The sequence below is a fragment of the Parus major genome, chromosome 18, assembly GCF_001522545.3.
Source record: "Parus major isolate Abel chromosome 18, Parus_major1.1, whole genome shotgun sequence".
Taxonomy (NCBI): Eukaryota; Metazoa; Chordata; class Aves; order Passeriformes; family Paridae; genus Parus; species Parus major.
Genome location: NC_031786.1, coordinates 3,893,555 through 3,906,248, shown reverse-complemented (window position 1 = coordinate 3,906,248; position 12,694 = coordinate 3,893,555). Strand labels below are relative to the sequence as shown.

The 12,694-nt window shown below is 39.8% G+C and overlaps 1 protein-coding gene across 1 annotated transcript; it reads right to left on the bottom strand.

The window, feature by feature from the left end:
- Positions 1 to 604: 604 nt before the first annotated feature.
- On the bottom strand, positions 605 to 10,999 carry UTP6 (UTP6 small subunit processome component). The gene is made up of 19 exons (XM_015646115.3): positions 10,817 to 10,999; positions 10,655 to 10,739; positions 9,972 to 10,013; positions 9,796 to 9,888; positions 9,603 to 9,650; positions 8,749 to 8,812; positions 8,195 to 8,313; positions 7,637 to 7,714; positions 7,142 to 7,223; positions 6,256 to 6,337; positions 5,415 to 5,596; positions 4,700 to 4,779; positions 3,898 to 3,975; positions 3,570 to 3,749; positions 2,773 to 2,853; positions 1,945 to 2,054; positions 1,790 to 1,856; positions 1,434 to 1,506; positions 605 to 869 (listed from the first exon to the last, which is right to left on the bottom strand). Exons 1-19 carry the CDS (start codon positions 10,906 to 10,908, stop codon positions 712 to 714), a joined length of 1,794 nt encoding a protein of 597 aa, XP_015501601.1. The 5' UTR covers positions 10,909 to 10,999; the 3' UTR covers positions 605 to 711.
- Between the last annotated feature and the right edge of the window lie 1,695 nt (positions 11,000 to 12,694).

Below are 12,694 nucleotides of genomic sequence, written 5' to 3'. Positions count from 1 at the left end.
CTTTCCCTACATTTCTCCACTGGTCCAAGGATAGCATTTATGTTGATTTCTCAGTTTTGTGGCTCTGTAAACAGCCAAGGACAGCACCCTTTCAAAACACATTACCTGTCTTTCAGGCATGGTGGACAGAAAAAGTGTAGATCAGAGCTTTCCACTCTCACCTCAAGGACATTGCTAACAGATCTCAGCTCCCCTCTACCCCTCATCACTCTCAGGATGCAAACACCAATGCAAGGAAGCTGCAGAGGCTGTTTCTCTTTTTGTCATGAGGATTACAGATTATTTCAAGACTAGGAAGCAATAAATACTGTATTTTTACTGATTACCTAATGAAATTCACTTTTCATGATTCAGCTTCACAAGATAAAAAGATCACCTACAGGTGTAGTTTCCACGGGGTTGGGTTTGGGTTTTTTTTGCATTTAGGTGCTGTAATATTATCTTTCCAGATGCACTAGAATTATCTGAATGTTTAAGCACAATCAAGAGTTTGCTCCCAGAAGCCTTGATGAAAACACCCTCAGAGGTTTACTTCCTCTGACTGTGCACTTCAACCTGCCCCGGACAGAATCAACACTAGAAATGACTGCAAGAGAGATTATTCTTTTTTGTCACATAAAGAAGGTAAATTTTAATAAAATCCATGAACATACTACCTTTGTACAAAGAAGTTAAAAAATGCACAGTCATATTATAACTATGTATAGTTTTTCATAAATGTCCAGTTTGCAATAAAGTGTATTTAGAAACAAAATCTTCCACCAGGTCTCCCTGCAACATCTTCATAGCTCGCCAGTGAATGCTTCCAGAGTTTTCTGGTTTGCCTTGGGGATGACTTAGCTCTTCCTTGACATAATCCAGCCACAGGTCTTTAAAAGAAAAATGAAAGATCTGGTTAGATTTTGACTAGATATTGCTTAACAAACATACCAAGCCTAACTAGAAACTATTTTTCTAAGTGTCTTTGATATTAATGCAGTAGGGTTTACTTTGTGAAACTACAGTCTTCCAGCACCTTGAGGAGTAAAACCCTGGGTTCTATCCCAGGTGGAATAGTGATGTCTTCAGAAATAATGCAACAATAATTGAGCTGCATACTTTCATAAAAGGAATATTGCAGAAATCTTGATTATAAACATGTAACTCCATACTGTTCATAAATCCAAATTAAGTGATACATATCTCTTATGCCAGCCAGTGTCTGAACCTGATTTGCTCCTATTCTGCTGAAGCCATCCCAATGCCAATGACCCTGGGCTGACAGTGGAGGGTCCCTGCAGTGTCCTACACTTGATGGCACAGAAGAAATAAGCTCCACTCTGCATGACAGCAAGCACAAGGGCAGAACAAACAGGTACCTTTTGAAATGGATGGAAATAAAAGAGGCAGCAGTGAACGAATGAATGAATAATAAAACACAGAATCCCCCTTACCAGTATTTGTTGAACCAAACTCCCTCAAGGCACGTTCATAGTATTCTCTCAGATGAAGCATTTTGCAGGATTCCTAAGAAAGGAAGGTATTAAAAGGCCATTTATTTTGTAAAGAAGTGAATCTGCAGCATGATTAGATTCTGACAAAGGAAGAGAGTCATGGCAATTACACGCACACACTGCTGAAGATTAGTTGCCATGGAACTTGGGTTTGTATTCACATCCTGTGAATCAACTGCAGAGGACAAACATGAACTGATCACAGACTACCACCACTACTCTGCTTCCTATTTAAATCCCAATTTAGAACTGTATTTTACAAATAAAAAGCATTAATTGACTAGTCAAGAACTTACTTGCTCCTTTTCTATTTGGATCATCTTCCTGAAGAAGTCAAGTGAAAATGGACGATTTTCACACAGGCTGAAATAAAATAAGTGACTTTAGACTTAAGGACTTTTAACATATATCCTAGAATAATCAGGTCTGAAGGTTTTTTGGGTTTTTTTACCTGGTAAAGAGTCTTTTAACTTTCTTATAACCACAATTTCTGTAAGTCCAGTCAAGATACTTTTCTTTCATAGTCACAGATTCAGCAGGCGTTGTGGCACATAAGGATCTCTGCAAGTTTAAAAGGGAAAAAAAAACCCAAAATAAACAAAAAATAAACTTATCATATAACCTAAAATAAAAAAGCCCAATTAGTGCTTCTCCCTAATTAGGCATCTGACACAAAGGAGATCTCCTAAGTCTAAAATACATTTCCCCTCCAGTATTCCATATAGCTGGAACTGGCATTTCCATAAACCCCTTCAAGCAGAGGGCTTCACAATACTCTACAAACAGCTAAATTCAAGCTTCCACCTGAAATACCTGAATTTTATGTTCCAAATGGGAGGGAAAAAACCACAACCCAACATACCAGGCAAAGAGAAAATGTTTTGCCCTCTACTACTGAGGAAATTCAAAGTGAGATTAAAGCTCATTCAAATCTTAACTATTCTGTAAAAAGACTGATGTTTTCACACAGACTGGAAAAACTCTCTTTTCCATGCAGATAAGTATCTGAAAACAGAGCAAATATTCTAGACCAAAAAGCAGGAGTCCATCACTGGTTGTGTTTACAAACATTCATATGCCTTAGAACATGGGAATATTTATGCCTGTAAGTCTATGTCCAACTGGTTTCGTTAATGCACACACTTTTGCTTGAAATTCTTTTATATCAACACATCCAAGAAGGAACTTGAGTAAAAAGCATTTGTTGCATGTTCCATTCACACACATTGTTCTATTTTATTGACACAGCCATAAAAGTAGATTTTGATTAGCCAAGTACCTGGAAGAGAGCTTCAGTGTCTTCCTTGCTGTTTATACCCTCACTCCATTCCACCCAGAGGGTCCACAATGGCAAGGTGCCCTACAAGGTCAGCAAACACATCAGATGGCTGAAATACAATGACTCTGACTTAAGAGAAACAGACAGCAACACAGCCATCAGGATCTGTATTACCTGCCATAAAAAATACCCTCTGGACACAGCTCTTGGAAAGACAACTTGGAACTGCACACTGAAATAATTTCTCATTTCCTCCCTTACTTACAAGATAAATCATCCTTAGCTGGACAGATGTGTTGCCAGGGATGAGAACCAAGTTCTGAAGTTCTGCATCACTGAGCACTGCAGTACACAGAGGTGACTTCCAAGAAGAAAAAGGAAAGAAACCTTCCTGTTTCCTCACTCACTACCCAGGGTTTGAAATGGAACAGAGCAGGAGAGCAAAAAGCTAATTCAAAGCTTGAAATACCACACAGGCCTTGGAAACACATTTTTCCATTAAGATATAAATAAAAGCTCGCTGATAGGAGAGTATGTAAAATGTCACCTGTAAGCATTCAAACTTTAAACATGTGAATTTTAAATGAACTGACAATTCCCTAATACTCAGGAATGCAATTTGCATGTGAAATGTCAGGTTCTTATTTCTGACCTTAAAAATGGTTAGGGACTTTAAATGCCTTGTAAACAAAACAAAAACAACAACAAATAAAAAAAAAAACACACAAAAAACCAAAACAACAATGGAAAAAAACAAACAGAAACACCCAACAAAACAAAACCCCAGCACAACAGACCTTAGATTTCAGATGTTTAATGGCTTCTTCAAAACACTGGGTCACATCATCCCTCTTGAGCTGGATCAGCACCTGCAGCCTCATCTGCCACGTTTCCACGGACTGGCTGAAGAGCCTGGTTGCAGCTTCTGCCACCTCCACAGCCTTCTCAGAGAGGCTGGAGTCCAGTAAGAGCTGAAGCTAAAACCCAGAAGATGTAGCTTTGTTAAAAAGCAGGGCTTTGAACCAATATTGTTCATCTTTGTGCCTACTCAAAATGGCAAAGACAGGCACACAAATAATGCAGGAAAACCTCAGCATGTATTTCTTCTGTGTAGTTCCCACTTACCCACTGCTTGTAGAGAGCTTCTGACAGCAAATTGGACTCATGGGCTTTGCTAAACACACTCAGTGTCCTCTCCAGTCTCTAGAACCAACAAAGAAAAAAAAGCAAACAAGCATTATTCCTATATATACTTGGAATGATTCCAGCATTCCAAGAACCCCACTGAATTGTGTGTATATCATGTCAGTGAATATCTAATTAGAGATTATGTGTTTAATGCTGTAGGTATCTGCAAACATTCCAAGTGGAATCAAGAGTATTTACTTCTCTTCCTTAAGGAGAAAAGAACAACACTGCATTGTTCTTTTAGTGTAATACTAGTGAACCAAGTTGCACAGGATAATTAATTAATTTACTGAGTCATACCTAAGCAGAGATGCATAATTAAATTACCCAAATGCCAGCACCAAACTTTGCTCAGACTTATTTTCAGAAGTAATTTTAATTCATCTTCTTTGAACAAACACAGGTTTGAAGGACCTGTCAGTGAATTTAAACAACCCCTTCAACTCAAACCATTCCATGATTAACAAGTCTGCAATCTTAGCTTTTATCCAAAGAGGTCACTGTACTTTTTATTGACAAGGCTGGTTTATGCCCAGGCTAATGATGTCCAGGCAGGCCATCTGTGAGCCTGGCATTAAAAAGTGATCCTTCCAGATGGAGATTAAGTTATTTTTAATGATGGCCATAGGTAAGTATTTTTGATAAAATGTAAAAATAGATTTGTTTCTTATCTGAGGTATTACAAAGGTCAATAAAAAGAGGGATGATTTCTTAGTAGTATTTCCTACTAAGCTTTTACCTTTTGCTTTAATTGTTCACTGTTGGTTTTTCTGTTGTACCTCTCTAAGCAAAAAGTGATGTAGCATTTCCACATGTCCTCTGTAGGAGCAAAGGCATAATATCACACTTTACAGAATCACAAGAATAAGCACAAATATTTGTCTTTAAGAAATACAAAGATACAAGTGATACAAAGTGTTAACGCCAACTTTGTTTTAATATGCTGTATTACAAGAGAGGCCCTAGATTTATAACATTACACTTTAAAATGGCTCCCCAATCCAAACTGCAGGCAGTAACTTTTTGAAAAGAGCATCAAGTTCTTAGCTCACCTGAGACTTTTAAAGCTCCCTTCCAACCCAAACTATTCTGTGGCTTTAAAGGCCGTACAGCAGCAAGGTTGAGACCACTCCACAAACAGTCCCTTGACAACCTTCTTTACAAGTAAGAACAACACCAGAGGCTGGATACCCACTCCTCTGGCAACTTGAAACCATTGCTTACTCACAGCTGACCAGCAAAAGACTCACACTGTCAGTTAAGCAGCTCCTCCAAGAACATAAATACATTGGAAAATAACCCAATTAACACATAAAATAGATCCCAAGAGGCAGCATCTAAGAACTGCTTGCCTTCTCTTAGGTATAGTAGAGCCTGCCATCACCTTCTTCAAGGCTCTTGCAGGCTGCTCAAGTACCAGAAATGAATGTTAAAATGCAGGCAGAACATTTCACCTGTTGGGACTGCTCTCACAGCTTCATCAAAGACTGCACAGCACCGTTCCTCTTTCTGGGCCATTTCTGAGACTTTCTTCTGTTTTGTGGTGTGTTCTGTGGGCTGTGGGGACCCCAGCTCCAGCTCCCGGCGGGCCATGTAGTCCCATGTCAGGGGATCATCAGCATATCTGGCCTGCAAACTAAACACAACATGCTTGTATCAGCCCACAGCCACCATTCCTCACCTGCAGGTATGTTTAAGAGGGTTATTATATTGCTATAGAAATGTAGTTAAGTAACTAATAGTAATAATTATAATAACGATGATGATGATAATAATAATAACAATAACATGGCTAAGTAATCAAATGCCAGAAAAATATTTTTTCCTTTCCACAAGAGAAAGACAAAATATTACCTTTTTAAAATATTATTTAATATGAATATTCTCCAGAAATAACACAAAACAGACAGGAAGCTGTCAAGAGAGATCTCTCTTTTGAGAGGAACAACTGGAGAAACAAAAGATCAAAACCCCACCAAAGAATACTAGGAAAATCCACAGCTCCTGCAATGAATTTAAGGAAACTAAGTGCAGTAATTATTCAGTGACAACTGTATTTTACCTAAATTTTCTTAGGAGTTTTTTAAAGCTCTTTCTGAAGTTAGATAAAAGTATCCTCTTCTGAAGATCATGCTTTTGTTTTTCTTAAAGGACTTCACATAAGCCCTAAACACCATTTCCCTAGAGGAACACCCTTTAGTTCTGAAAGTCCTGTCAATCTACTCTAAGTTAAAGAACGTTTCTTAAAAACCAAACCAAAATAAAATAAAAATAAAACACAAAGCTACAACTCACCTTTCAATGATTTCTTTTTGCAAGTCTTGGGTAAAATCAAAGAGCTTTGCAATAGAGAGCACAGCCAGCTGGAATTCAACACCTACATTTCAAGAGAAGATTAAACTATCAAGTAGAGTATTTACTGAAGGATTCCTCAACATATTACATCAATTGCACTTTGTGTTTCTGTATCTTTTTTCCACATGCAAATTTAACCAGCAGCTCCTCTACTCCCTTACATGACTCTGTCATGAAAACACAAAATGCTCCACACCCAGGACAGATCTCTCCAAAGCTGCACAAAATAGATATCCATGAATTATGTCCATCCTGTATCTCCACAACTTACCTTTGAAAAGACATGACTTGACATAATCAGATCATTGTTAACCCCCATAAGCCATTACTCACCTATTTTTAGATGCTTACAAATCATTTGTATGCCTATTTTTCCCAGTATTTCTCCAGAAAATTAAATTAAGCCAACTCTTTCTGAAATTTCCTCTAACATTCTTTTTCCCCACTAATTTTCAATGTTCATGATTGTATTTTTTCCAGTCTTCCAAAATATCCCCATCTATCATTCTCAAAGTTCTCAAAGATATCTGCTACTAGTTTGCAGTTATTTTACCCAATTCTCTCAATAAAATGGCTGATTTTTACCAAGCCTGCTTAATTTAAAATAGTTTAGCCTGGTTTATTATTAGTCTGAATTCTTACTTTTTTGCCACTAGTAGCAGCTGATTAGCTGTGATCAAATGTTCAGCAAAGTAAAAAAGGTTATGTAATTCTGTAGTGTCTTTTGGTTTTCTTTTTTAAATAGTCAAATTTTGAGGCTGTAACCCAGCACTGGGCTAAAGGTTACAATTTTCTTAATGAGTAAGTACAAGAAATGTTCATTCACCTTTAATTTTCTGAGAAGCGTCCCTGTAGACTATGCGAGCCATTTCCCCATTGAGAATTTCTTCAGAGTAATTGAATTCCCCCTGAAATATCAACCATATAATTGAAGAAATTATTGTCCTTTCTCAGCTAACATTTTTGCAAGTAGGAAAAAAAAAAAATCAGAAGATATTAATGTTTTTCTTCATGCAATTTTTATGTAATTCACACAAGTCAACTACAAAGAAATGAGGTAGGAAGTTTGACTATTACTTTCCAGAAATGACTGTTAATTTTCAGACTGGGGAATGTAATAATAGATTCTACAAATGCAAAGGAAAAAAGTAATGTATGAAGTATTAGAGCTCAGCATCAGAAAGTACTTGAAAAGCTCCACACAATTTTGGGACATGAACAAAATCTTTCTCTAAGCCATTGTCAAATAAACCACTAATCCAAAACTGTGAATTTCAACATGTAACACACAGACAATATCTCTTCAATTTAGCTGACCTACCAGGTCCATCTTTGCTTGTTCAAATTCCTTCTTCTCCTTCCTCTGTTTCTCAGCATTCATAAGCTCCATTCTGAAATACTGCAAGAGTGACAACAAAATGAAATTACTGTGGGGATAAATCATAAAAATCTAAGTCTACAGAGTAAAACAAGCTCTGAGGATACAAATAAGGACTTCACCACATCCCACACATGTCTTAGAGCCTTGGTTTTTGAAGGTTTGTGTACCTACCACTCACTACCTGTCCTGTGTATTTGCCCAGAAATTTCCAACAGGTAGCAACGATAATTTTTTAGTCATTCTTTAAATCTTAACTTGCCCCCAAGAAAAACAAGTTCCTCAATAAAGACTGGGGATGCCAGACTGAGCCTGACAACTACATCCTAGCAGAGCTTAAGAGTACCTTAGAAAGGAATTTTGGGGATGCTTAATACTTTTGACATTTTCCTGCTGATGGAAAAACAAGTTTTTCCAGTTATCTCAGACAGATTTGAGAAATATGCCAAACTGATTTGCTCTGATTAAGTAAATAGTCATAGAAGAAAAACAGGAACTCACTTCTTGATAAAGCTTGGGGCACTCTGGATGGAAGCGCAAAGCACGAAGGAATAAGTGCCTGGCACTTTCTGATGACAGTCGTGTCTCCATTTCCCACTTTGCTGCCATAATCCACAGTGCTGCAACAGGTGACACAAATAAATTTATTTAACCTCACAACATGAGTTCAGCACCAGAATAAGACTGATTATCTCCCACGTAAAACTGTAAAGCAGACAGGCATATTAGGAAGTTTAATCCGGTTTAGCTACAGATCTAATGATGTCTTCAAAAGCCAAAATGCAGTCATGAGCACTTGACACCTCTTGCTCCTGCATCTACCAAATCCAAAGTCTACCTGGGAATTGGTCATTCTGACCTACTTCACATCTATTTATGACTGCTCAGCACAAATTCTGTCAGAGCCCTTCTCTCTGAGGCAGCAACAAGGCAAAGAACAGAGAGTAAGAAGAACTGTAGCCCAACAGTTTGAACTGAGATCTACAAGAATTTAAACCAACACCATACAATCTATGCTGAGGCATTTATGCAGCACTCACCATTGTGTTATTTACCTGGTTTATCGGAATGAATGGCCAACATGGTAGAAAACACCTTACTGAGTTGATGTTTTGCATTCTGTAAAAGAAGCAGTTTTGTTTCACCCACTCTGCTACTGAATTGAACCCCCAGCACCAAAGTTTCAGTAGGAAAGATTACAAGCTGTAGTAAAATTGCTCTGAAAAAGATGCTTCTCTGCTACTTTATCTACAGTAGAAAGTGTCTCATATTTACTCAGCAGTGATCAGCATTTAAAAGTCACCACATTAGAGTAGTATAGCTAACTCAAATTTTCTGAACCACACAGCCAACACAAATGCTGCCCAAGTCCCAAACCCATGGTTTCACTGCCCTCTTCTGAGATGGAGACTGTATTTTACTTTGGCCACCTTCACCACCATGGAAAGTCACCTTCTTCAGTACAGAAATGACAACAATTGAATTCTGGTAATAATGTGAAGCCTTGCACGGGTAAGTTTATCAAGTACAAAACTGACAGAATTAGACTTTTCAGCACAAACACTACAATAAATATTTGGAAGAAAATCACAGTTCACAGACAAGTTAATCACTCACTCCAGAGAAGGTATAACCAATATTATGGTTCTCACAAACCAACTGGTACTCCAGATTTAATGCAGTCAGACACCTTTGCCCCTGCAAGCATCAAATTTCATACTAATTCATTCTCACTCAAACTCTTATACACATCAGTGAAAATCCCAGGCAGCTCCAACAATACTATCAAAATTATTTCAGTATTACAGCACATAACGCTAAAATTTGTACCCCTATCTTTAAATCAAGTTTCAGATGGCTGAATAAGTACCAGTCTCAACCTGGGTAAGATCAGGATTTGAAAACTCACCCACTGCTTGCAAAACGCAACATGAGAAAGCCAAAGCTGGACATCATCCTGTTGGAAATCAAAAGAAGAAAAGAATCAACCTCACAATGTACAAAATTGCTTGTACACTGACAAGCAAACATCACACCCTTGGTACAATGACCTGTCACGCAGAAAAAAAAAGAATTCCGAATCTCAGTACAAATAAACTTACTTTCCATTTCCCTGTAGCTCGGTTGAACAGGCTGTGGACTCTATGCAGAATAGAGTATTCAATTTCATCCTTCTTAAACGAATATCCAATGCGCTAGGAGGAAAAACTTACACATTTTATTGCAATAGAAAATTTGGCATAAAGTATTTTGCACTCTTAACAACTGACAAACTTACTGCTCTTCTTTTCTTGATCAGTTCCAGCAGATTAACTTCATACTAGAATGGGAAGAAAAAAACATTCAAAAACAAATGTGGAGGCACATAATATCAAGGCAAGAAAAAACTACATCAAGTTTGTTATAAATTATCAGGTGGACAATAAACATTACAGTCAGGAAAAAATAAGCAGTAATTTTTGGCTGGGTCACTACTACATTTCTGATTCCTGGCCCTGCATAGCACAGCCCAACAATTCCCACCCTGTGCCTTAAAGCACTTTCCAAACACTCCTTGAGCTCTGTCAGGCTCCTGATTATGACCATTCCCTGTGGAGCCTGTTCAGTCCCCGGCCACCCTTTCAGGAACTTTTTCCTAATACTGAACTTATTAATTCCCCTTAAGTACGGTTTGCACAGCACGTCGGGGAACTGGGGGCTCTACATCTCCGGAGAGACAGAAAACTACAGGAAGAGGTCACAACGCGAGAGAAGCCTGACCCCAAACTCGGGCATCAACTCCTGGCTACACTTCACACTCTGGTGCAAACAACCGCTCACAGGTGAACACCAAGGACCAGGTGAGGAGGGGTCTCCGTTTTCTGACCTGTTTCCAACGTGGGTCACTACAAAACTACCCGGGTCTAACTGAGCGGGGTCTGCACCGAGAGCCGCCCCGCTCTGCCGCTCGGTGAAGCCTACCTGGATGTAATTAATGAAATCCTCCTTCCGCAGCGCTCTCCGCTGGATTTTGTACTCCAGAGCCGTGGCTTTCCTCAGGACAGCTCTGCGGGAACGGGAGATCAGCGCCCGCAGCGCTCCCGGCCGCACCACGTGCGCTCACCCGGCCCCGGCCCCGCTCACCGGATCTCTTTGCGTGTGAAGAGCCCGACCCGCTCCAACTGCTCGAGCTCCGGGATGCGATCCTCCAGCCGCTGCTCGATGCGCTCTGCCATGGCCGCGGGGCCGCGGTGTGTCCGGCACGGCACAAGACAAGCCGGTACCACACGGCACGGCCCGGTACCACACAGCACGGCCGCCGCCGCTTCCGGCCGCTGCCCGCGCCGCTTCCGCAGCCGCTGCGCCGCTCTGGCGCCCCCTGCCCGGCTGGAGGGACCAGAACCGCGGAGCCTCCACAGACTCGGTCGGGTTGGAAATGACCTCTGGAAAAGTTTTTTTCACCTTCTGTGACTTGGATTTGTGGTGGCTTTTTTCTATTTTGGGACCAATTAAAAAGAAACTAAACTAATTCTTTGTAGGAGAGGTTTAGCAACTTTCCTCTCTGACAGGAAACAGTGACATGATTTTCCAAGAAGTAACCAAACAGGAAAGCTACCAGGAAATGGAGAGGCACCATCCAGTCACAAGACCAAGTGCTACAGACTGGTACTGCGTTCAGAAGTTGGTGGCCTAGGCAGCACTAAAATAGACCTTAAGGAGGATGGCACTGGGCATCAAAAGTAACATTAGCACACTGAAGTGCTGAGCAAGAGTGTGATTGGAATTACTACTGGATTGTTTCACTTCATCTGAGTATTTTTGCATTTGAGTGCATGATTTCATACTAAAAAGCATTCTGTACTTGGAGCTAACCTGTCATGGTGCATGTAGATCCCAACATGTAAATGAGAACACTACATGCTGTGTAGGAGTTATGTGTCGCTAAAGGACACAGAATGATTCACACAGACATGTCTCAATGGTATGACAGGAAAAGAAGTAACTTTATTTTCTGACTTCGGTATTTATAGATTCTTGACAATGACCAGGGATTGGTAACTAAATTACCACCTTCCCAATCACACTGGTCATGTGAAATGTCCATCAGAGACGTTTCTTAGAAGGAATGTGTAAATATTTATGTTTACAGTTACTTTCCTGGGAAACTATGAAAACAAGATCAGAAGGCTTAGTTTTCAGGGCAACAGTTACGAATTGAAAAGGTAAATGCCAGCCATTACCCAGAAACCTGTGGAAAATTCTGTCTTCTTGCTCTCCTATCTCTTCAACCATTCAGCTCTTCTTTGGCTGAAAATCAGCAGTAACTGCAAAAGAGAGACACCAACATAAACAACAGTCTTCTGAAACTTTGTTTGATTGTTCTGTCAGTCTGAAAATAACTGTTCTGTGATCAACCTACAGTGTTCTGCCACCTGAAGTCAGTCAGGAACTTTGAAACTCACCAAACCTTTTGTGACTGTTTTAATGCAGATGGTGGACAAGTGTGTGTACCCTCAGGGGCCACAGCAACCTCCACCTTCAATGTGCCTCCAGGAGAATTCAGTCCTGTGCACACATCTACCAACAGGTCTGAGAGTTCCCCACACACTGATAACAATGGGTGTCCAACAAGCCTCAGAGGGCATTAAATTTCTTGCTAGCACTTGTCAAAGCACCACAATATCATCCCATAGAAGCACATAGGCACAGCACAAACCACTCTGCAGGACCCATCACTGTGAGTCTCAAAGGATCAAAGAATGGTGTGCACCAAAACAATAGATTCCCCGAGTTTCTAGTTTAGGGGCCTAGTACTTCCCACTCGAAACCACAGAGTGAGTAACAATAAGATTTAAAATACTGAACTTTGTTAATGACCTCACAGTATTATTTACCAAAAAAATAGATCAAAACCCAATTGAAAACATTTTTTGTTCCCTCAGATATCCCTCCTTTCCTGTAGATGGAACAAATACAAAAATAAAAATTCCTTTCCTTTTCTTCCCCCAGCAAAACAATCCT